The following is a 25,209-nucleotide window of genomic DNA, read 5'->3' as shown; positions in this document are numbered from 1 at the left end:
TCACTACCCTTGTCTCGGTCCTGACAAGCAATGCTATGCTGTGGCCTTTTGATTTCCAAATTCCAACACCCCAGGTACCTCTATGCACCCTCCACCCCCAATGACAGATGTTTTAAACACTCCTTTTCCAACTAACTGACAAAGCTAGCCTTAACCTATTGGCATCCAGGTTGAGGGGAAAAAACCCAATCACTCTACCCAAGCCTATAACCTTCTGTAGGAAGATGCAAGCAGGTTTCCCTAATGATTTTGTTTGTTTTATTCACAGTAGTATTCCCAGGCATAGAACAGTACTGATACATACCAGACACTAATAAATATTCATTGACTTAATGAATGATTGACACAAACACTTATCAAGATGGCTTTGCAAAAATTCCTTGGGAGTCACTGTACTAAATAGGCATAGTGACTGAAAGTCATATGATAATAGGGCATGATTAGCAAGAAGGGTTTTAGCATTAACATGAGCCAGAATAACTGCTCTCACAGCACAGAGGGGAAGTTCAGAACTCCATTGCTAATAATTTGACTCACTGGGAGTGTGGTTCCTAAAGAGTGAATGGCCATTGTTGACGTCACTGGGCAGCCCACTTCAGATTCTCCTGGGAGCCAATTGTATCAAGAACCATGAAACCCAAAGCATTCCCTGTCCCTGGAAGAAAGGACTCCTTACCTTTCTCCTTTAAGTGGAGCTCTGTTTTCATCAACCACTCTCGTGCATCCTTGACCAACGGAATCAGATAGTTGACCAGCCGAGTCATCACCTCCTCCGCTAAAGAAACCAAAGAACATGGGCTCTGAGTAAAGAGGCAGCTCCAACGACAAGGACGCTAAGTACTAGAGCCAAAGCCCCTAGTGCCAGTCTCAGTTTGTGCTTCCCCAGAAGAGCGTAAGGACCCAAAGCCGCCTTCTGCCATCACCGATTTCTAGGAAGATCAATAAACTGCAAATAAATGCTAGCTTAATGGCATTGCTGTAAGAGTATTTGAAGAGACAGCCAATAGGAAACCTTTCAGAGACAGTAGATCTTAAAATACAGGGGTGTCTGAATTGCAGAACATGCTTTAAAACATGCAATTTCACTCATTTTCTAACATAACTTCTCAACCCTGCTAAGAAGTAGTGAGGAAGGAAGCTAGGGGAAATCTGTTTCAAAGACCACATAAGAATTTTTTTTTTATTACTATTAAGGACTCACACTGGACATGGTTGATGACATCAATCCCCCTAAAAGAAAGAGACCAGCTACACACCTCTGGATCCTGCTCAGGGTTCCGCTCAAGAAATAGTAGGTGCTCAAGAAATGACTGAATCAAGAAAACCTTAAAGAGTTTCTTCAAGACCTTAAACATTCTCCCAGTGATCCTCTCCATAGATTTAATTAGCAAGCCCTTTTCTCATCTGTACCAGGAAAAACTAGCCCAACCCAAGATAATCACAAGTTCTTAACTGAAGGAAGTGTGGTCCAAACAATTGCTATACTTTGATAATATACATTCCTCCCTTGTATTTCTGCTAATGCCAAGGTTCTACCATCTCCTGGCCAGACTGCACTACGAAGTCCTTGACTCAACATGTGTTCTCAAACCTTGAGCTTCTGAATAGTTCCAGATACCATTTGGGCCCCTCCTTCTGACGTCCCCTTACCTCCAGTCCAGGCCTTCCACCTGTAGAGGTCCTCCACCATATCCAAAACCTTCTTGATGTTCTCCTGGACCTTCCTCTGCAGCATGTGGCTGTGCTCTTTCAAGCCCAGGTGACCGTGGATCCACATGCTCTGCTCAATGTCCTGCACCACGAGCTTGCCTTCATCAATGGCCGGGTCCACCTTTTCAAGGAAGAATTTGGAGTATTTCTGGTAGGCCACTAGCTGCTTCTGGTGGCCTTCTAGGCAGATGTGCTGCTCATAAGACTCACAGTTCCTCTTCCTGCCCTCCTTCTCTTCCAGCTCAGCCTGAAACAGGGCCACAGCCTCTGACACTGCTCCCTTACACGCTTTACTGGGGCTAAAATAGTTCTCAGGACCACAGATGAACTTCACGCCACACAGGTCACATTGGGTCCTGTCGACGTCAGCCTTTTTGAAGTTGCCAGCCCTGGGCTCCCTGGTTTCCTCCCTGAAGCTCTCTGGCAGTACACTCACCCTTCTCCTCCAGCTGATGCATAGAGACACAACCAGGCATACTCTTTTCAGCTTCCGCTGGATGGAAGCCTTCCATTGCTTCTGAAAAAGGATGGCAGCGAGGAGGTGGTCTCGGTCTTCTAAGACCAGTTCATCCATCTCGTCCTGATGAAATTCACACTCTGGTTCAGCAAAAAAGTCCACAGAGTCTGCAGAGAGTAAGCGGTTTAGTTTGACCTCTTCATGATAGAGGCCACGGACCAGGGACCCTTTGGTGTGCGTGGTATCCCACCGCCAGTAGCAGTCCATCAGGAACTCCTCATCCCGCTCAAAGAGCAGGTCCTGAAGCGCCTCGGCCACGGACTTCACATTGACTGCCATCGAAACCCGTCTCACCACTTTCAGCAGCCTCTCAGGAACCTGGTCCGGATAGTCCAAGCTCATCAGATGCAGCCTGGTCTCAATCTCCTGGAAATGCCGGTACAGAAGAGACTTGCAGAATGGCTGCAGGACCTGCTTGGCATTCACAAGCATCACCAGGCACAGCACCAGCGTCCGCTCTGCCTCGCCGGAGAGCACATAGTCTATCTCACCAAAGGCATCGAGGATGACGTTGAAGTTCTCATTCTCATGGCCACATAGCACCTTGACGAGGTAGGAGAGGTGGAACCGGAAATCCTGAGCGGCTCCTGTCACATCCTGGGGTTTGTATTCCTGAATGATGGAGAATATGTCCCCAAGCTCCTTGTCCTTCTTGCTGAACAGGAACTCCCAGTAATGCAAGAGTGCGATGTAGCTCTTGGGGAGGCACAGGATGGTGTTTCTCCAGAGGCGGGCCACGACCACCCCACAGTGAACAAACTGGAACTCCAACAAGGCCACTGCGTTTCCAATGCTGGGGATGAGTGGCTCTTTGCACCTCTTGACAAGGACATTCATGAAACGGAAGAAGAGTCTCTTGTAGTCTTCGGGGTTCCTGTACACATAGAGTTGATGGATGCAATTCTCCAGCAGCCGGATGAAGCACAAGTGGGTCTTCTCCAAACTGCTGTCATCCTTGTTGGGCACCAGCATGCCAAACTTCCCTTCTACGCCTTTCATTCTGCTGCCTTGTCCACTGCCTCTCTCCTCTTTTTCACACTCTAGCGCCTTGAGTTCCCTGTTGTAGTCTTCCTCCTCTTGGTGGAGTAGCTTTTCAAATTCCTCCGGGTAGTTGGAGGAGAGCAGGAAAGCCTGCATGGCGCTCAGCCACAGGTCTGTAGATTCCCGTCGGCTTCGTGCCCTTTCATTCTGAAACAGAAAGTAGACGTACTCTTTCAAAGCTAACCTGCAGAATCGTAAGGATTTGTAATTTGCTTTGAGGATCTCTTTGCACGCCATGGGGTTTTCTGATAACACTCTCTGGTGGAAATGCTTAGGGAAGAGGGCATTGAGGAAGGATTTGCAAAGGCCATACCCATCTGTAGACAAAATACAATCAATCTTCTCAAGTTCTTCAGCTAAGTTTTCAGGAAACACTTTTTTGGCTTCCAAGAGCAAGCCATTGATTGCCACCAGGTGCATTTTTGACTGAACCAAACACTTGGCCTCACAGCGCCGCAGAGGCCTATGGAAATGTTCACAGTTTTCATCCTCACATTTTAAGCCTACAATATACCTCATGCACACCCCTGGGTAGGTGTTCCCAAGCAGGCTCTGTGTAATCTGACACAGCCTGCTCAAAAGGTGTTTGTGCAGTGCTAACTTCACCTGGTCAGTCATGATCAAGAAATGGTCTTTTGTTTTCTTCTCTCTCAAGTTTAAATCTAGGTCAACAATTATTCTTAATATGGGCCCAGGGTCATTCTGAGCTATCTGGCAATACTTGGCATCCACTTGAGAAATTTCAAAAAACTCAAAGCAAGATTTGACCATTTCCTTCTCAGCATTGTTGGTCACACTTTTGAGGGCCTTGACCAGATTGAGGAGAACTTCCAAGCCCCTAGGAGCTAGCGCCAGGACCTTCTCAGGCTCTACCTCACACTGGCTGGCTGCTTGGTAAAGTGCTTCCACCATCCCAGCTAAGTGGTTGAGCGAGTCAAACTTGAAGAAGGCCTGCCTGAGGTTCTGAAAGTCTCTCAGGAGTAACCCCTGCAGGAAGTGGGCTTCAGCAATGCCAGACAACTGACGGGTTTGATAGCAGAGCTCCAGAGCTTCCCTCAGAATGGCCTTGGTATCCTCTAAGTCGGAATTCCTGGCCACGTTAAAGCGGGCAGCCCCCAGGAGACACACGGCCTGGAAGTCTTTGTCTGCAGTGAGCCTGGCAGCCTCCAGGAGGCAGCCGTTTTGCTTCATCAGCAGGGCAGCCTCCTCTCTCCGGCCTTCCCTGTTCAGCAGGTCTGCGGCTTCCGCCAGCCGCTTCCGACACTTCAGGAACACCAGCTGGTCTTCTATATCTAGCTTTGAGAGGACAGCCATCATTTCCTTGATCTTATTTGCACTCAGATACTTGGCAGCAGCTTCCAAATAGAACTGACTAGCAGAATAGGAAAGTTTAGAAATGGGGAGGGACTTGGCCTTTAGCATTACTTCATACCTGCGAAGACAGAGGACACAAATGTCAACTTTTATCACCTAACCAATAGAAATTTTCCTCCAAAATACAGGACAGAGGAACTTGAATAAAATTCCCACATATGGAGAAAACTTTCAAAATAGGACCTAAACTGATCAAGAATTTGTATAAATGCTTCCTTTTATACTGGTAAAATAAATTCTTTATTCTCCAAAGGGACAAGGCATTCGTGTGTCAAGTTAATTAAACTCAATTAATTAAACTAATTAATTAAACTCAAGCTAGAAGGAATTAAGTTTGAAAGTCAATTTGTAGGGCGAAAATTTCACAGAATCAAAATTTTCCTTGAAAAATATCCCTTAAAGGACCATAAAAATCATGATAATTATTTTGTGTATACAACCCCACTCCATTTAACAGACAATTAAGGAGAAACAACAAAGATGGGGACTGTATACACACCAGTGATTACATTAGTCTTCCTCCTTCTGCCCAATATATGGTTTTTCTCTTTTGCCAGGTGAGCATGTGGTTGAACTAGTCCAGCAGGGGTTCTTAACCTTTTTTGTTCCATAGTCCCCTTTGCCAGTCAGGTGAAAACCACGCACCGCTTACTAAGTCCACACCATGCTGTGTATCATTTAATAAATAGTCACACCCACACCACCATGTCCCCACAAGAATACGGGTTTTTTTTTTATTTTAATTCAAGCTCATGGACCCCTTGTTAAGACCAGTGTGAGATTAATATGAGGCTCGGAAGGGCACCCCTTACTCTGCTGAGCAAAACCGGTATAGTTACACAATACGCACAAGCAGAGAAGTGCCCGCAGACCTTACGATGCCTCAGAGTTAACCGACAGATTTCCTAGTACAACAGGCTCTCAACTGTGTGAAAATAAAAAGGAATGAAGGTTGATGCAAAAGTAATTGTGGTTTTGCGTTGCTGAAATTTGCCGTTTGACACTGGCATACATTCTTAAATAACTGTGGTTATGGTGTACATCATTTTCATGTGCAGTTCTCACTTTATGGTTTTCAGCTAATGACTATTACTTGCTGTTTATTTTATATTCATTTTAGACTATGGAAATGATGTTAGACAAAAAGCAAATTCAAGCGATTTTCTTATTTGAGTTCAAAATGGGTCGTAAGCAGCAGAGAAAACTTGCAACATCAACAATGTATTTGGCCCAAGAACTGCTAATGAATGTACAGTGCAGTGGTGGTTCAAGAAGTTTTGCAAAAGAGACAAGAGCCTTGAAGATGAGGAACATAGTGGCTGGCCATGAGACGTTAACAACAGCCAACTGAGAGCAACCATCAAAGAGGATCCTCTTAAACTACATGAGAAGTTGCAGAAGAACTCAATGTTGACCATTCTATGGTTGTTTGGCACTTGGAGCAAATTGGAAAGGTGAAAAAGCTCCATAACTGGGTGCCTCATGAACTGACTGAAAATCATCATTTTGAAGTGTCATCTTCTCTTATTCTATGCAACAACAACGAACCATTTCTTGATCAGATCGTGACGTGCGACGAAAAGTGGATTTCATACGACAACCACAATGATCAACTCTGTGGTTGGGCTGAGAAGAAGCTCCAAAGCACTTCCCAAAGCCAAACTTGCACCAAAAAAACGTCATCGTCACTGGTGGTCTGCGGCCAGTCTGATCCACTAGAGCTTTCTAAATGCTGGAGAAACCATTACATCTGAGAAGTATGCTCAGCAAATCGAAGGGCTGCACGGAAAACTGCAATGACTGCAGCCACCACTGGCCAACAGAAAGGGCCCAATTCCCTCCATGACAACACCCAACCACACATCACACAACCAATGCTTCAGAAGTTGAACAAATTGGGCTACGAAGTTTTGTCTCACCTGCCATATTCACCTGACCTCTCGTCAACCGACTACCCCTTCTTCAAGCACCTCAACAACTTTTTGCAGGGAAAACGCTTCCACAACCAGCAGGATGCAGAAAATGCTTTCCAAGAGTTTATCAAATCCCGAAGCACAGATTTTTTATGCTACAGGAAAAAATTAACTTATTTCTCATTGGTAAAATTGTGTTGATTGTAATTGCTCCTATTTTGATTAATAAAGATGTGTTGGAGCCTAGTTATAATGACTTAAAATTCATGGTCTGAAACCGCCATTCCTTTTGCACCAACCTAATATGCAAGAATGGGCTGATGGAGTATGGAGTAATTTTAGCAAGTTTAAGGAACTACCCAGATATTCTCTTTCTGATATTGAGAGCTGGAAGAAGCTACTTGGAGAATGAAGAACTCCTTCATCTCCAAGTGGATACTTGACCCAGGTGTCTGGAGTTGATTGTTCTCTTTCAATTCTAAAATGTCCTCAATGCATTTTCATTTTGGTCAATTAGCAACTGAACTCTGTATCTAGTATTCATAGCATTCAAAGGACACTCAGATAGATCTAATGTGAGGCTTCCCTTAATACTTAGACTTCAATTAGATTTCCACTTAATACACCATTAAAACTTTCTAATTCAGTTTTGTCGTATAAACTCACAAGGCAATTGGCCTGGTCAGTTATCACAATGCCACAGCAAAGCGCCCTGATAATTGGCTCCCCAACAAATGCCACAACTGACACCATTGCATATATCACATATATAATGGCACCAAAGACCCTAATGAAGGAATATGCTCAATTACCAACACAACATCGGATACCTACTTTTCCATTTCAAAAACTAAAAATTAGTTTATCTGGCTGCTGGCTACAAAAGTATGCTCACCTTGTGAATAAACGTTATATTTCAATAAAAGTTATCTGAATATTAAATATCCAATGTTTGAACACATGGGTCAACTAGGTTTCTTTTGTCAACATGTATAATGTGGTAGAGAGCAAAGAAATTATAGAACCCACCCATGGACCGCTCTTCTGGGGACAGAGAGCTGACTTAAACCCCCACAGAGCAGAATCACAGAACAGCAGAATTTCTTTCATTCTGGCTCTACCATACCTCCAGCAAGTTCTCCTATGTGGTAGCAGGGAACACTGGTTATTTCTAGATTCCACATCAACAATTAGGCCCACCCATCTTCACTTCATCTTCACAACATCCATTTAAAGCTAACAGCTCAAGGAGGCTTTCCCTGACTTCTGCCAAGCTCATGGGGTCATGCACAAAGCTTATATATCTATAACTGAGGGCATGTGTACATACATGTTACACAAAAATGTATAAGTACTCGGCTGGGGCCCTGCCAGTAGATCATGGTGAAACAAAATCCTGAGGGCTCACTAGTTCTCTTACTTTTATCCATGTACACATCAGCAAAACTGTCAACTGAGCAGGTAAAGGTGGCGAGGCCAGAACTGTCATTAGGCACAAAACGTCAGGACGGCCATGGACGATACATGTACATCCGTAGCACACCTTTCATCTTCTTCAGCCCCTTCTCCCTATGACACAGAGCCCTGCTTTCAAGGAGCTCCTGACCAAGCCCTGAGGCTACTACTTCAGTGGAAGGAGGGTGATGCAGTCAAGCCACCCCAGAAACAGCAGGATAAACCACCCGGGGGCAGAGAAGTGGGAAGAGAACCTGGGAGGGAGGGAGAGAGAAGAGAGAATAAAACCACCTACTTTTCCACAGCCATAGCAGCTTCTTCAAAAAGCTCTTCTTGGCAGTACATTTTGAGTGCTAGGTCAAATTCCTGAATCTGTTCAAAGCATCTGAAAGCATCTTTGTAGCACTGGCTTCGCTTATAGAAATAGGCAGCATCTCTTGTCTAGAACGGAGTAAGATTTTACCCTTAGAATAGGTATATTGTAACTTTTACCTTACAATGTCTAAAACACCATAATTAATAAATAGGATAGTTGCATGTCTGCTATTTGTTAAAATCCAGTGGAAAACACTAAAACACATAATATTAGGAAAACATTCTCTGTAAGGAGAAATATAAAGCCCAACCTCATACTGTACAGAAAGGTAAGTGGCAGGTGGAATAAAGATCTAAACGTGAAAAATAATAGTGGAAAATATAATACATTTATGACCTTTTGTTGAGTCTTCGACAAAATCCAAAACACACAAAAACTTCAGGGGAGAAACTGATAGATTTCACTGAATCAAAATTGACGATCAGAGGATACATGAAACGAAGCTAACAGAGAGAAGACAGGCATTCACATCTATGCCAGCAGTGCCCAACAGAACATTCTGTGAAGATGGTAATGTTCTAGAGCTGCGTCCAACAGCAGTCACTCGCCACATGTGAACACCGAACCCTTGAAATGTGGCTCCTGCAACCGAGGAGATGAATTGCTAAATTTCTTTAATTTTAATTTTTATTTACTGGACGGGACAGGTCTAGGATATAAAATGGATTCCTGTCACCACAAGTGAAAGACTTTGCTAGGACTTCATCAGAAAACTAGGCAAGGAATATAAACTGGGAGCTCATGAACGACAGAAAAATAAAACAAAGATGTTCAACCTCACGAATCATCAGAGGATGAAAATTAAAACCATGGTGAAATATAGTCATCAGATTTGCAAAAATTAGAATATCAGAAACCACTAAACATGACCAATGATGTGGGGAAAACAGCATCCTCAGTAAGGCCATTCTGGAAAGAAAATGGGGCCCTACTTAGTAAAGTCAAGTATACGCACAGCCCAGGGCCAGCAAGCAAATACACGTCACAGAGCCTCGTCCGGGGCTGTGAAGGGGTGTGCTCTGCCACAGCCCTGTGTGTGGCAGCTGAGAGTTGGCACCAACCTGGATGTTCAACACTAGCAGAATGGAGAAGTCAGAGGCTGTGGATGTTTGCTCTGGAATATTATCAGCGGTCAGAAACATGGTCAGATCCTAACACTCCAGCAGGAAGTGGAAAAAGTGAAAAAACAACAACAAAAACCAGAACAAGATACCATTTAGATAAGCTTAAAATATGTAGGTATAGAAAATATCACAGTTTATTCTTCAATAATGCATGCATATGAAGACATATTAAATGCATGAGAATGGCTGCCAATGAGAAGAGACTGGCTTCAAAGAGGAAAAGGATGGATGAAATAGACCAAGGGTCAAGTGATAAGACCTCTGCCTACCATATTGGAGGACCCAGGTTCGATCCCTGGGGTCTCCTGGTGGAAAAGAAGAGAAAGTGTGTCTGCACGGCCAGACAGTGCCCACGGGATGAGCCAAGCAACTGCGTGGTGAGCCAAGTGCCCGCACGGTGAGCCAAGTGCCCATGTGGGTGCCCACGTGGTGAGCCAGTGCCAGTGCGGTGAGCCGAGTACCTGCGCAAGTGCCCACGTGGCAAGCCAAGTGCCCACGTGGTGAGCCAAGTGCCTGTGCGGTGAGCCGAGCGCCCGCACGGTGAACCAGTGCCCATGCAAGGGAGTCACACAGCAAGATGATGATGCAACAAAAGAGAGATGAAGGGGAATGTCAAGGCGAGACACAACAGAAACCAGGAACTGAGGTGGTGCAATTGACAGGGAACCCCTCTCCAATCAGAGGTCCCCAGAATTGAATTCCAGTGATTCCTGTAGGAGAAAGATGAGAAAAAGAAGACAAAAAGAGAAAGAGATACAGAAGATCACACAGCGAATGGACACAGACAGCAAAAACAAAACAAAACAAAAAAACCAGCAGAGTGGGGGAGAAAAAAAAAAGGGAAGCAGATGTGGCTCAAGTGAAATAGAATGAGGGAGGCATCGCACCCCCTGGGATGGGCTGTCATGAATAGAGACATATATTCGACTGCTCTGTCTCTCACCTTCCAGCCGGCCCATCAGCTGACTTAACATTTCCCAGGACCCCTTCCCACCATCATGCCCCTCCAAGCCCCCATCCTCTCAGCATAAGCCACTGCTAGGCTCCCCTAACTGACCTTTCTGCTGCTCCTCTCCACAGAGCATCCAAATAATTAGTTTCATGTCACTCCTCCAATCAAAACTGGCTTCCCCATCATACTTGGACAAAATCCGATTAGGACACCTCCCGTGGCCTGTTCCTGGCAACTTCTTTGATCATTTTACCACTTCTGCCCTCTCACTCCTTTCTGCTTCCTCGCTCTTCTTCAAACCCACCAGTAGGTCCCACCTTGGGGCCCTGCCCAAATTGTTCCTTAGCCGTAATGCCCTCCAGCAGTTGTTTTCCTGTCTCTGCTAAGTCAGGTCCCTGCCTGCGCCCCATCCAGACTAACAAGACCTGACCTCGTCTGCACCTTGTCACCCTCCAACGGGTGATATACTCTCTGCATATCTGCCATCTTTCCCCCACACTAGGAATGGAAGCTGTGCAAAGGCAGAGGCCTGTGCTTTGTTGCCTGCTGGTCACCCAGCACCCACAGTGCCCGGCACACAGTAGGGCAACTGATTTGTTGAATCAGTGAGTTAACTCCACTCGGTGCACCTGAGAATGAAACAAAACAAAACGCATGTGCCAAGCCCTCTAATCAGCCTTAGCTGGGAGATTTTTTAATGAGACGAGCGTCAAAAAAAAACGTGATAAAAAAGACACAAGATTCAGGTGGGAGATTCTTCTATGTCCAGAGACTCACACAATAGCGTGCTCCCAGACAGATCTCAGCCACGTCAGTAAGACTCCACAATCGGTACATCTAATCGCCCCCATCACCTATGATTACTCAGAAGAAAACTCCCGTGCACAAGGCCTCACTTGATGCTAACTGTGTACCCAGCTCGAGGGAGCGAAGAGAGGGCTGGCCCTAAGGGGCCCACTCTGCTCCGTGAGGAGGCCCCATCAGCCAGCCAGAGTAAGGGCTTCTGGAGGTTTCCAGGGAAACCAGTTCTCATGCTGAGCAGTTTGGCGGGATGGCCAAAGAAAGCTTGGGCAAGCTTCCAGGGAGGGGCCTCGGCAAAGAAAGGGACTGGACTCTTCCCTGGGTAGGGCTTAGAGCTGTTCCAATGTTCTGGTGAGGGAGAGGAGAGGAAGCTGCTACCGGTGGCCAAGCCTGTGGGAGAGGAAGGGAAGAGGAGGCTGTGCCCTTGACAGCATGGCCTCCATACATGGAGGGCCCTGAAGTCCTGGAAGCAGGGGCCACACTCCAAGCTTTCCCACTCGGTTCCACTCCCACCCTGCACGAAGCAGTGTGACATTGTTCATGAATTCTAAAAATAGATACAGGGTTGTGTTTGTGGACAGGTCTGTCCCTCTGGGCATATTAGATTGGTTTGGATGCAGAGGTTTCCCTTTTACTTGAATAAATAATGATTAAGGCTTTGATTGGGCCACATCAGTAGGACGTTGAGTCCCTGCCCCCTTGGGGACTCACAGAGAAAAAGACACAGCAGAGGAAAGATGCTGGAGCCCCAGGAAGTAAATACACAGAGAAGCAGATATGTGAGGAAGGAGAGAAGGCTCGATTAGATGCAGCAGAGGCTCCAGGAAGAGAGATGAGAGATGAGCCATTTGCCTGATAGTCTACAGTTGTCCTTGTAGAGGGAGCAGAGCAGCTGAGCTGGGAGAGGACTGAGCCCCAGGAAGAGAGGAACTCAGGAAGCCCGAACCTGGCAGACGCTGGCAGCCATCTTGCTCTAACACGTGGCAACAGACTTTGGTGACGGAAGTAACTTACACTACATGGCCTGGTAACTGTAAGCTGCCGCCCCAAATAAATACCCTTTATAAAAGCCAACAAATTTCTGGTATTTTGCATCAGCACCCCTTTGGCCGACTAATCCAATGCCCAATGCACAGGGGGCTCTGAGGTTCCCAGGAATTATGGCAATTCCCATGCAGGCATGGAATCCTGCTTTCCCACTTGGAGAGTCATAAAATACCACAAGGGGTGGTGGGAGCAATGCAGCAGCCCTCAGCCAGGCTCTTTAATAAATTCTCCCTAGAACATAGCTTCTCAGACTACCTACCTGTGGTGTAGGACCAGGTTGTTTTAAATTTCTGATCCATCGTGACTGATATAATTAAAAGGAATTGCTAAGAAAATGATCACCACTTGGATGCCACAGCAATGCCAAACTGCTATAAAAACGTCTACTCTCATTTTCTCAGTTAATCTTGATGCAGATAAACAACAGTTTGCGACCCACCAACAGCCTGCTGTGCTCCAGGCTCAGCAGCTCTGTCCTGTAGAACTTTCCGTGTTGAAGGCAATAGTCTAAACACGGAGTGCCTAAATTACAGCAAGTGGGACTGAGGAACCAATTTTTTTAAATTTTATTAATTAATTTAAATTGTAAATCAAATAGCCATGTGTGACCAGTGGCTCCTGGATTTTGGACAGCTCTCGAGCAATTACTGGGAGCATGGGCCAGCTGTCACGTAAGCACAAAGCCATTCGGCCAGGCAGACTCAGGCTGCAAACCCAAAGAAAGAGAAGGCAGGAATATTCTAGAACCCATCTGCCCTCAATTTGAGCACTTGGCCTCCCTGTGGTTAAAAGCAGGCTTCAAACATTAACATAGATATGGACAAATGCACATCGCCTTCCAGCCTTCTAAGAGCTAGAACAGATAGAGAGAAGAAGGGCGGCAGGGAGAGTGGACAGGGTCAGCCCCTGCCTCCTTGGAGTTCAGGGGCTCACCCTCAGGCTGCTCAACCAGAGCCAGGCCCCCCGGGGGAAGCAGCTGGGGCCGTACCTTCCCCAGCCTCTCACAGAGCTGGGCAGACAGCTGGAACTCCTTGGCGTAGCTCAGGCACTTGAGGGACAGTTTTGGCTCCCTGCACTCCAAATAGGTCTTGGCCAGTTCCAAGTACTCCAGCTGCTTTTCCCTGAGAGGAGGGAGACAAAAGAACACTTTCCTGGAGTGCCGGCCCAACACCAGCCTGCTGCACCCGCTGCTCCCCGGCAGAGCCCCAGAGCCCCACCGCAGGGCTTCCCAGGCTCTTACTTGAGGCTGACTTTCTTGGATTTCACGTTGAGGGCAGCATTGTGGGCCAGTGCCAGCTTCTCCTTCTCGAAGGCACCTCCTTTTTGGTAGCACTTCGCTGCGACCTGGAATCAGGAAAAGGTTTCAACTCCCAGCAAGGTCGTGGAGGTGGCGCACGGAACAAGAGTCGGAGCATTCACTCCACGTTTCCACCAACCAAGAGTGGAGCCTCGCCCCAGTCCTACCTGCGGGGAGGGGCTGGAAGGTGCTGGAATCTAACAAAAGAGGCCTCAGAGGATCAAGTCCCGAGGGATGACCAGTCGGCACTTCCCCCAAAGGCTCTTTGGGAGGGACCCAGAAGTCATGGAAAAGGTCCATGATATACACATTTTCCAGGGTACCACAACCCCACCCTCGTTTAATCTTCCAGCGGCCCAGCTGGGAACTAGTGGATGGCTCATCTCAGGTCAGAGACGTGGAGGGACTGGCCCGGGCTCGCCAGGTTTTCTCTGGTTGGTAACTACGGTGGCTGCTTCACAGTGTACGTTGAGCAGCCACAGTACACGTGGGTTGAGATGAAGACAGAAATATGTCCCAACCTATCACAGAAAAAAAGGGACCAGATTCTCGGGACATGCCGAGCCATGTCGCCCAAACCCTCTGACAGTTGTCACCAGCCTGCCCCCTGGTTCCTGCCGGCAGAAAGCTCTTTTCTAGAACAGGAACGTTGGCACTGGGTCTGGGGCAGAAAGGTCACCTTCTGCCGGCATGCCTGGTAAGGGGGGGTTAGGGGACCCTGCTGATGAAGTGGGCAGGACAGCATCTCTACTGTCGTCCTGTTGTCCGCTCCAGCCTCCCGAGCCCCGTGGGCTTCCTGCAAGCCTGTGTGCCGTGCTCCTTCCCGCCACAGGGCCTTTGCACACACTCTCCCTGCCTGTTGAATCGTTCTTCCATACCTTCTCTGCCTAGTTAACTCCACTCATCCCTTAGGACTCGGCTCAAGGCTCCCTTCCTCCAAGAAGCCTTCCTTGCCCTCCTTGGCCAGGACAGAGCTGTCTGGCGGCACCTGGTCACTCATTTGTGGCACCTGTAATAACCGGAACTGTGCACTTATTCCTGTGCCTGATTCGCTCACCCTTGGTCAGCTCAGCCTAGTGACAAATCTTAACCCATATTCATCAGACTCAGACTGGCAGCCAAATCTACGCTGGAGGGGAACCGATATAGCTCAGTGGTTGAGCACCTGCTTCCCATGTACGAAGTCCTGGGTTCAAACCCCTGGACCTCCTAAAAAAAAACGATGCCTAATTGAGTTTCAAAAAAAAGAGAGGACCCGTCTTCTAATGTTTTTAAATGCAGTAGTATAATAGCACAAGGTACAGGAGGGAATGAAAACAAATAGGATTCATTGGGAGGGCAAAGCCCATGGCCCTGCCATTTACCTAGCAGCACACATTGGCATTTGCCCAAAGGAAGGCTTGTCATGACCGTGTTGGGGAGGGGGCGGGTCAAGGAGCTCTCATCGTCACAGGACGTCTTGATGGGTCAGAGCAAGTAGCACGAGCACCTGTCCTGGTGACAAAATTGATGGTAGGATGTTGTTCATGTGGGACAGTGTGGGAGGGGCAGGGAGCAGGCATATGAAAATCCCTTCTATTTTTTATGTAACATTTATGTAATCTAAGTATCTTTTTTAAAAAAATTTAAGTATATAAAAAATAAAGTTTATTATATTTTAAAAAGCAATTTTAAAAAAAAAGTGATGGTAGGAAGGCTGTAAGGTGCCGGGACCTGAGCGCCCGGCTCTGGGTGCAGCACCTCACCTTCCAGCACTGGTGCTTGGCATAGTAGTCCCCCTGTACGACCCACTCCTCCGGGGTTGACGTCTTAACAAACATGCTATCGTCCAAGTCTGAAACGAAAAAGAAAAGCGGCTGTCATTCTCTTAAACCTGCATGTCTTTCTGGTCCTCGTTTCAGATCTACCTTAGCTTAGCAAAGCCAGGCTGCGGGGGTTCTGGAAGGAGGAGGGAGAGAGAGAAAGGATGCCGTTTGGTTTTGGAATGTTTGTCTACCTTCCTCTTCTATGGCTACGCATCAGAAGACAGAAAGCACTTTCTAATTCCTCCTTGAAAATCCAAAGCCAGGGAGCTCCCAGGCTTAGCAAGGGACAAGGTGAGAGGATTTTATGGGACTTCAAAATGCACAGACTTCCGTCCTCATCACATTAAGCAATCTGACACCTTCCGGTTGGTGGCTATTGGCCATCCGGCCACCTGCTGCCGGCTCCTTCTGTTATCCTCCCTGGGCTGCGGTCACGGAAACAATGCTCCCCCCAGGACCCCAGAGTATCCTCGCCAGTGCAAGCCACACTCCCGACGGGTTCCAAGGCACGGCTTCGTGAGCCACGTTGAGCAACAGTGACTACCAGGTCAGCACTGACAGTCAAACCAGAGCTGAAAGGACCAAGCCAGCCAGGCCACTGGATCCCTACTGGGGGAGCTGGATTTGTTTAGAAGATGCAAAAACACTCGGTGACCCTCACAGTCTAGCTGCTTGCTGTTTGCTGTGCTGACTTGGTGTGTGCTGTCAGTGCCCTGGTGACATATTATTCCCACAGTAAAACCCCACAGTATCTAGGAATAGGGAAAGGAATGCTGCAGGAGCCACGCGGAAGAGGAATTTTCCTGCACAACAGAAACAGAGGCTCTCAGGAGACTTTACACAAGATCCCAGGATCGGTTCCTGGTGCCACCTAAAGAGAAGACAAGCAGACACAGAACACACAGCGAATGGACACAGAGAGCAGACAGGAAGGGGGGAGAAAGAAAGAAAGAAATACATCTTTAAAAACGTAAAAAAAAAAGACTTTACACATATCTTATGCCTCATAATTAAGGCTATAATTTCTCTTGGATTCTCAATGTGGCCCAGATGCTAAATAAATTGTCATTCCTTTTAACTCTGTATTTTTTTAAGTTAAAGAAATAGCCTATCTTTCTGATATTTTATAAGGAATGCCAGAAGATATTTTGAGATTAAAAGGGGTCTAAGAGGTAGGAAAGATTAAGAGGGACAGTGCTGGGCTAACCGACTCATTGTCCTTTGAGTTAAGGAGATGAAGACCCAGAGACAGAAAGTGGGACATGAATAAGGTCCTGTGGCTACCCAGGTGCAGAGAGAGAATCAGAACCTAAGTCCCTTAATTGCAAGTCCTCAACTTTTCTCATCACAACAGACCAGTCCAAAGAATAGAATATCGAATCCTGGTCCCCAAAGGAGCATCAGCTGTCACCAGACATAGCCTCCATAACACCGGTGAGCAGTGCTCATGACACCAGCTAGCTTTTCCACAGCCACCAGCCCCGTGCAGCCTGGAGCCAACTCAACAGCTAACCCTCCTTCATCATTCTCAGTTACCCTAGCAGGAGACCTTGACTTCACTTTTTTTTTTGAGTTAACAGGGCCAGAGATTGAACCTGGGACCTCATATGTGGGAAGCCAGCACTCAACCCCTGAGCCACATGGGCTCCCCTGAGTTGTTTTTTTCATTTGTTTTTGCTTGTTGTTTGTTTTCTTGTTGTTTTTAGGAAGCACCAGGAACCGAACCTGGGACATTCCATGTGGGAAGCAGGCACTCAACCGTTTGAGCCACATCTGCTCCCCATTTTTTTTTTTAAAGATTTATTTATTTATTTAATTCCCCCCCTCCCCTGGTTGTCTGTTCTCTGTGTCTATTTGCTGTGTCCTGTTTCTTTGTCCGCTTCTGTTGTCGTCAGCGGCACGGAAGTGTGGGTGGCGCCATTCCTGGGCAGGTTGCACTTTCTTTCGCGCTGGGCGGCTCTCCTTACGGGGCGCACTCCTTGCGCGTGGGGCTCCCCTACGCGGTGGACACTGCTGCGTGGCGTGGCACTCCTTGCGTGCATCAGCACTGTGCATGGGCCAGCTCCACACTGGTCAAGGAGGCCCGGGGTTTGAACCGCGGACCTCCCATGTGGTAGACGGACGCCCTAACCACTGGGCCAAGTCCGTTTCCCCCCATTTTTTAATTAACTAGTATTTGTAACTTAAAATACTTTACAATGGTTCAAAAAAACTATAATTCATGCTTAGTGGCAATGCTCCAAGATATGGTCATCAATTGTAGCAAATGCACCACACTAATGAAGGATGTTGATGTGGGAATGTGGGAGGGCTAGGGAGTGGGGCATATGGAAATCCCCCATATTATTTGTGCAACATTTATGTAATCTAAGTTTCTTTGAAAAATAAAAGTAATGAAACACATATTTTAAAAAACATTGTAAGTCAATATGAGTTCATAGCAGTAAATAAAGCATCTATTCTGTTTTAGAATCTAATCAAATCAGTGTTTGCAGTTCGCTATTTGAATCCTGTGTTTTAACATTGTTTGTAATCAGTATCAGTACATAGCAGTGAAAAATGCATGTAATTTAGATAGGGAAAGTACTTGGATAATGTTTCTATGATTCACTATGTGAATCCTATGTTTTAAAATTGTAAGTCAACATCAGTACTTAGCAGCGAATAAAGCATTTATTTTTGTTAGTATTCAAAAGAAATCAAGATAGTGTTTTCACACTTCAGTATGTGAATCACTTATTTTGACATGGTAAGTCAGTATCAGTACATAGCAATGAATAAGCAAGTATTTTAGCTTATAAGCTAATCAAAATAGCATTTTCATATTTCACTATCTGAATCCTGTGTTTTAACAGTGTTCATAAGTCAATATTAGGAAGTAGATGTGGCTCAACCGATAGAGTGTCCATCTATTGTATGGAGGGTCCAGAGTTTGATCCCCAGGGTCTCCTGAACCATGTGGTGAGCTGGCCCATGCGCAGTGCTGCCGCGCGCAAGGAGTGCCATGCCATGCAGGGGCACCCCTATGTAGGGGTGTCCCATGCGCAAGGAGCGTACCCCGCAAGGAGAGCCACCCTGCGTGAGAAAACCTCAGCTCGCCAAGGAGTGGCACCACACACACAGAGAGCTGACACAAGATGACACAACAAAAAAGAGACAGATTCCCAGTGCCACCTGATAATGCAAGCAGATGCAGAACACACAGTGAATGGACACAGCAGACAATGGGGGGAGAGAAATAAATAAAATAAATCTTTAAAAAAAAATAAAATAAATCTTAAAAAAAAAATAAGTCAATATCAATATATAGCAATGAATAAAGTATATATTTTCATTGGTTTGGAAACTAATCAAGACAGTGTTTCCATGGTTCGCTATGTGAAAAGAAACAAACAAAAACAACCTACAGCGACCCGTGGCGAAAGCTATAAAGTGCAAAGTAAAATGTGTTTCTGTCTTCTCAACACCCCCACACCCACTAGCCGTAGGTCCAGAGGTGACCACTCTCAACAGTGTTGTCTCAGAAATGACACAAGTATACGGGTATATATGCATATTTACTCGAGACTCTTGCTATTTAAACTCTTGCTACCCATAATCAGAACTGACCAGACACGTACATTTTCTGCTCAGTCCCTCACGATCTGCATTCTTGGTTCTTGCTTTGGAAAACTCAGGAAACAAGAAGACCCAGACAGTCCCTGACCCCTTACTACCTGAACTCTCACAAATCTAATTATCAATACCCTGACAGGAACCGAATCAGGTTTCATAGTGAAAGATACTTGAGGAAGTGTTGGTGTATGTGTGTTTACAATCATATAAACACACATGTCCAAAACATTCCATTTTGATATACACCAATACACATATGTAGCTTTTATATTTGCATAATATGTATTATTTTAAAACTGTATCATCCTATTTACATTGCTTTAAAATTTGAATTTTTTTCACCTAATATATCTTGACCATCTTTTTATGCAAATAAATGGAAATCCACCTTACTCTTTTTAATGGCTATATAGTATTCCACCTTATGAATGTGTTTAACCAGTCCCCCATTGCTGGACATTTAGGTTGTTTTTAATTTCTTGTCATTACGAACAGTGCTGTGATAAGCACCCTTATGCAAATATCTTTGAGATTTTGTGAAGAACATCACTAGGATAGATTCTAGATAAAGGCATTCTTTATCTTGATAGTGCCAATCTGCTATCAAAAGGCTCACAGTAATTTACATTTACCCAAAAGCGCCTATTTCCTCTTCCTGTTTCCCAAGACCCTTTTAAAGGATGAATAAAAAGATCCTTCCCAAAGGTGTGAACCCTCCTATTACAAGCACACTTTCCTACACTCCTAAGCAAATGAACAAGAACTCTCATTTTCCACAAGACCGAGGGAAGGAAAAGAAAGTGCTTTCAAAAAACCTTTGTACCTAAGAACAGTTAAGAGAAATTTGCTTCCAATTCACAGTGCGAATATTTTGATGGGATTTTACCTTTATTTTCATCTGTCTTCACAACTTGGACAAAATCTCTCCTCATGAAATACTTGAAAGCAGGAGCCCGCTTCTCTCGGTTTTCGTCGAAGATCCAGAGGTTGACCCGAGCCCGAGTGATGGCGGTGTACAACTGCTTCAGCTCTCCATTAAGAAGCTAGAGATAAGACAGAGGTCAAAGATGATGAGCCGTTTGTTCATGGACACAACGAGCCACACTTCAGTGGGCTTCCTCTGATTTTGAGAAAGTGCAAAAGCTAAATTTTAGGAAAGTATGGAACACACACGCAAAAAAGCACAGCACGACTGCCAGCAAGACAGCAGCGCTCACGGTGGCTGCAGCATGGATAAGCGGGGCTCTAGTTAGGCTGTGAGAAATCCACCCCCTTCCCCCTTTCCCAAGAAGGTGTGGTGGATTGAATTGTGTGTCCAGGTTTAGACATTTCTCGGTCTTGGTCCACATTCCTGGTCTTGGTCCACAATGTGTGTGTGGACCCACTGTAAATAAGATCACTTCAAGATGGTCCTTTAGGGGAGCAGAAGTAGTTGAAGTGGTTGAGCGCCTGCTTCCCAGGTACAAGGTCCTGTGTTTGATTTCTGATGCCTCCTAAAAACAAAACAAACGAAAAAACCAACTCCCATTGGGGAGCAGATGTAGTTCAGTAGTTGAGCGCCTGCTTCCCATACACAAGGCCCTGGGTTCAAACCTCAATACCTCCAAAAAAAAAAAGTTACTTCAGGTAAGGTGTGGCCCTGCTGAATCAGGCTGGCCTTTAATCCAGATTAACTGGAGTCTTTTTTAGACAGAGCAAAAGCTAGAGAGAGAGGAGCCCCAGGAGCAGCCAGAAACTGAAAGTCAACGGAATTCAGAAGAGAAAAGAGAAAAGCCAAGGAGCCCCAATGATTGCTGACCCTTCTAGGCTCTGAAACTGTGGACCAGTAAAATTCCTGTTGCCAAGCTGACCATTATAAGGCATTCGTTTTAGCAGCTGAGAACTTAAAACAGAAGGCAAGTGAGAGGAAGGGCACTTGAAGATTCTGTAGTTTAATTTTTAATTTTGAAATAATTATACATTTTTGTGTACCCTTCACCTAATTTACATGAATGGTTATATATTACGGAATTGGGTACCTTATTTCTTTTATTGTGGTAAAACAAATTAAAATAAAATTCACCCTTTTATCCATCCTGGAGTGTATAATTGGGTGCCATTTAGTACATTCACAATGTTGAGCAACCGCCACCCACTATCGAGGTCCAGAGCGTCTTCATCATCCCAAAAGGAAACAATGCACCCATTAAGCAGTCACTCCCCACTCCCCACCCACCCCTAACCCCTGGCAACAACTAATCTGCTTTCTTTCTCTACGGATTTATCCATACTGCATATTTCATATAAATGAAATCAGATCATGTGTGGCCTTTTGCCTGACTTCTTTCTTTTGGCACAGTGTGTTCAAGGTTCATCCTCACTATAGGATTTGTTTATGTATTCCTCCAATTGACGGGCATTTGGAGCTGTTTCCACCTTTTGGCTCTTGTGACTACTGCGGCTGTGACATTCCTGTACAAGGTCTTGTGTGAACTCCTAGTTTTAATTCTTTGGGGTAGATTCTTAGGAGGAGAATTGCTGGGTCATATGGAAATCCTAGGTTTAACCTTTTGAGGAACTGCCCATCTCTTTTCCATAGGAGCTACACCATTTTACGTTCCCACCAGTAACGTATGAGGGTTCCAGTAGCCCCACATCCTCACCGACACTTGTTATTTTCCAGTTTGGGGATTATAGCTATCCTAGTGGGAGTGAAGTGGTATCTCATTGTGGTTTTCTGGGGTTTTTTTAAGATTTATTTCTTTCTCCCCACCCCCTTGTTGTTTGCATTTGCTGTGACTGTGCATCTTTCTTGTTCCTTTAGGAGGCACCGAGAACCAAACCCAGAACCTCCAATGTAGGAGGGAGGAACCCAATTGCCCAAGCCACCTCCATCCCCTGCTTTGCTGTGTCACCCATGTTTTTCCTCTTGCGTCTCTTGTCGCATCAGCTCACTGCAACTGCCCATTGTGCCAGGTCGCTGTCTCCTTTAGGAGGCACCAGGAACTGAACCAGGGACCTCCCATGTGGGAGGCAGGAGCCCAATCACTTGAGCCACATCCGCTTCCCTCCTTGTGGTTTTGACTTGCATTCCCCTAAAGGTTAATGATGAGCACATTTTCACATGTTAGTTGGTCACATGTATATTCAAATCCTTTGCCCTTTTTTTTTAGGAGGTACCAGGGATTGAACCCAGGACTCACAAATGGGAAGCAGGCACTCAACCACTGATTTACATCTGCTCCCCAATTGGAGCTGGTTTTTTCATTTGTTTGTTTTGTTTTTTTGAAGTTCCAGGGATTGAACCAGGGACCCTGCACATGGGAAGCTGACACTTAACCACTTGAGCTACATTGGCTCCCTTGCCCATTTTTAATTGGGTTGTCTTTTTGTTGTTGAGTACTTAATATATTCTGGATACTTGACCCTTATCAGATACATAATTTCCAATTTTCTCTTCCATTCTATATATTTTTACTTTTCTGATAATATCCTTTGATGCACCACAGATTTCATTTTGATTGAGTCCCACATTTATTTGTTCTATGATTGCTAGTGTTGGTTTAAGTGTCACACTTAAAAATCTGGTGACAAATCCAAGGTCATGAAAATTTTCCCCTAAGTTTTCGTCTAAGATCTTATAGTTTTAGCTCTTATATTTAGGTCTTTGACTGATTTTGAATTAATTTTTGTATGTGCTGTGAGTTAAGGTTCCAACTTCATTCTTTTGCATGAGGATATCCAACTGTCCCAGTGCCATTTATTGAAGAGACTGCTCTTTTCCCCATTGAAAAGCAGGGGCACAAAAGCACCTTTGTCAAAAATCATTGACCACAGATATATGGGTTTATGACTGGATTCTCAATTCTATTCCACTGATCTATATGGGTATCCTTATGCCAGTACTACACTTCTTTATTACTGTAGCTTTGTAGTTAGTTTTGGGAGAAAAATTATACTTTTCCAAGATTATTTTGGCTAATAAAGATCCCGTACAAATCCATATGAATTTTAGGACCAGCTTTCAATTTTTACCAAAAAGGCAGATGAGATTTGATAGGAATTGCATTAAATCTACAGATCACTTTAGGTAGTACTGCCATCTTAAAAATATTGTTTTTCAATCCATGAACACAAGATGTATTTCTACAAGTTTAGGTTTTCTTTAGCTTCTCTAACCATTATTTTACACATTTCATGTGTACAAGTCATACAGTTCTTTGGTGAACTTTATTCCTATGTATTTATCCTTTCTGATGCCATTACAAATTGATTTTTGTTTTCTTAATTTCCTTTTCAGGTTGTTTGTTCTTCGTTTATATGAAAACAATGGGTTTTTGAGTGTTGATCTTGTAGACTGAAACTCTGCTTAATTTATTAACTTCAATAGCTTTTTGTGGAACAGTTTAGGATTTTCTTCATACCGAGATTGTTTTAGTTTGCTAGGCTGCTGAAATGCAATATACCAGAAATGGGTTGGCTTTTACAAAAGAGATTTTTCAGCTTAAAAGTCTACAATTTTGACACTGAGAAAAATGTCCAAATCAGGACCTCATCAGGTGAGGCTTTCTCCCCGAAGACCGGGTGGTTGCTGGTGACCCTGGACTCCTCTCTCACAGGGAGAGGCAAATGGCAGTATGTGTTGGTCTCTCAGCTTCTGTTTGACTGTCTCTCTCCTTCTTGGCTTTTTCTCTACTGTGACTTTCTCTCCCTAGCTGAATTCTTCCTGTTATAAAGGACTCTGGTAAGAAGAGTCACAGCTTACCAAAGGCCCTTAACTGAAGTAATCTAATTGAAAGGTCCACCTGCATTAGGTTCACACCCACAGGAATGAATTAGCTCTAAGGACATGATTTCTCTGGGGTCCATAAAAGCCTCACACTACCACAGACGACATGTCATCTGCAAATACAGATAGTTTATTTCTTCCTTCCCAATTTAGATGTCTTTTATTTCTTTTCTTGCTTTTTTTTCTCTGCCTAGAAATTTTAGCACCATGTTAAATGGAAGTGGTGAGAGCAAGGATCCTTGTCTCACTCCTGCTCTTACAAGAAAAGCCTTCTGTTTTGCATCATTAAGTAAGCAAGGTTTTTCTTCAATAGGCTTTGTCATGTTAAGGAAGTTCCCTTCTATTCCTATTTCATTCAGTCTTTTTGTCATGAAGGGTACTGGATTTTGTCAAATGCTTTCTCTACAAAAATTGAGATGATCATGTGTTTGGGGTTTTTTTCCCCTTCATTCTATTGATGTTATTTATTATGTTCATTGATTTTTCTATGCAGGATCACCCTTGCATTCCTGGGAATAATTCATTTGGTCATTGCAGATAATCCTTTCAATATACTGTTGGATTCAGTTCGCTAGTATTTTGTTGGGGACTTTTGCATCTATATTCAAAAAGGATATCCGTCTGTAATTTTCTTTTCCTGTGGTATCTTTATCTGGCTTTGGTATGAGACTGATATTGGCCTCATGGAATGAATTAGGGAGTTTCCCTCTTCAATTTTTTGGAAGAGTAGGATTGGTGTTAATTCTTTTGGGAATGTTTGGTAAAATGTTTGATGCTCTGTTGTTAGGTGCACACACGTTAAGGATTGTTAGTCTCTTGGATTTTTGCATCTAAATTCATTAGGGACATTGTTTAGAAGTTTACTGTTCTTGTGATAGTTTTGTCTGGCATTGGTATCAGTAAATGCTGGCCTCATAGAATGAGCTAGGAAGTGTTCTCTCTTTTTTTTTTTTTTTAGTCTGAGAAGAATTGGTATTAATTCTTCTTTAAACACGAGTTAAAATTCACTAGTAAAGCCATTTGGTCCTAGGAATTTTATTTGTTTTGAGGTTTTTTTAATCACTGATTCACTCTCTTTACTTGTTATAGATCTGTTCAGATTTTTTTTTTAAGATTTCTTTTTAATCCCCCCCCTCTCCAATGTTTGCATTCACTGTCTGCTCTCTGTGTCTGTTTGTTGTGTTCTTTGTGTCTGTTCAATCTTTTTTCAGGAGGCACCAGAAACCAAATCCAGGACCTCCCATGTGGGAGGGAGGCCCTAATCACTTTAGCCACCTCTGCTCCCTGCTTGTTGTGTCTTTCATTATGTTTCCTTGTTGTGTCATCTCATAGCATCATCTTGTTGCATCATCCTGTTGCATTAGCTTGCTGTGCCAGCCCATCACATCAGCTCGCTGTCTTGCTCATCCTCTTT

The 25,209-nt window shown here is 44.8% G+C and overlaps 1 protein-coding gene across 1 annotated transcript in view; it reads right to left on the bottom strand.

Annotated features, from left to right (window-relative positions):
• The window catches only part of TRANK1 (tetratricopeptide repeat and ankyrin repeat containing 1), a 104,236-nt gene that overhangs the window by 14,098 nt on the left and 64,929 nt on the right, over positions 1 to 25,209 (bottom strand). The window contains exons 16-22 of the mRNA XM_058290772.2: positions 19,914 to 20,070; positions 15,353 to 15,441; positions 13,551 to 13,654; positions 13,299 to 13,431; positions 8,306 to 8,451; positions 1,651 to 4,700; positions 677 to 775 (exon numbers count right to left, since the gene is read on the bottom strand). Coding sequence (XP_058146755.1) covers positions 677 to 775; positions 1,651 to 4,700; positions 8,306 to 8,451; positions 13,299 to 13,431; positions 13,551 to 13,654; positions 15,353 to 15,441; positions 19,914 to 20,070 — 3,778 coding nt within the window. The remainder of the gene's footprint in view (positions 1 to 676; positions 776 to 1,650; positions 4,701 to 8,305; positions 8,452 to 13,298; positions 13,432 to 13,550; positions 13,655 to 15,352; positions 15,442 to 19,913; positions 20,071 to 25,209) is intronic.

This window comes from Dasypus novemcinctus, chromosome 31, assembly GCF_030445035.2.
Source record: "Dasypus novemcinctus isolate mDasNov1 chromosome 31, mDasNov1.1.hap2, whole genome shotgun sequence".
Lineage (NCBI taxonomy): Eukaryota > Metazoa > Chordata > Mammalia > Cingulata > Dasypodidae > Dasypus > Dasypus novemcinctus.
The sequence above is the reverse complement of the archived record's forward strand: the minus strand, read 5'-3'. Positions and strand labels throughout refer to the sequence as shown.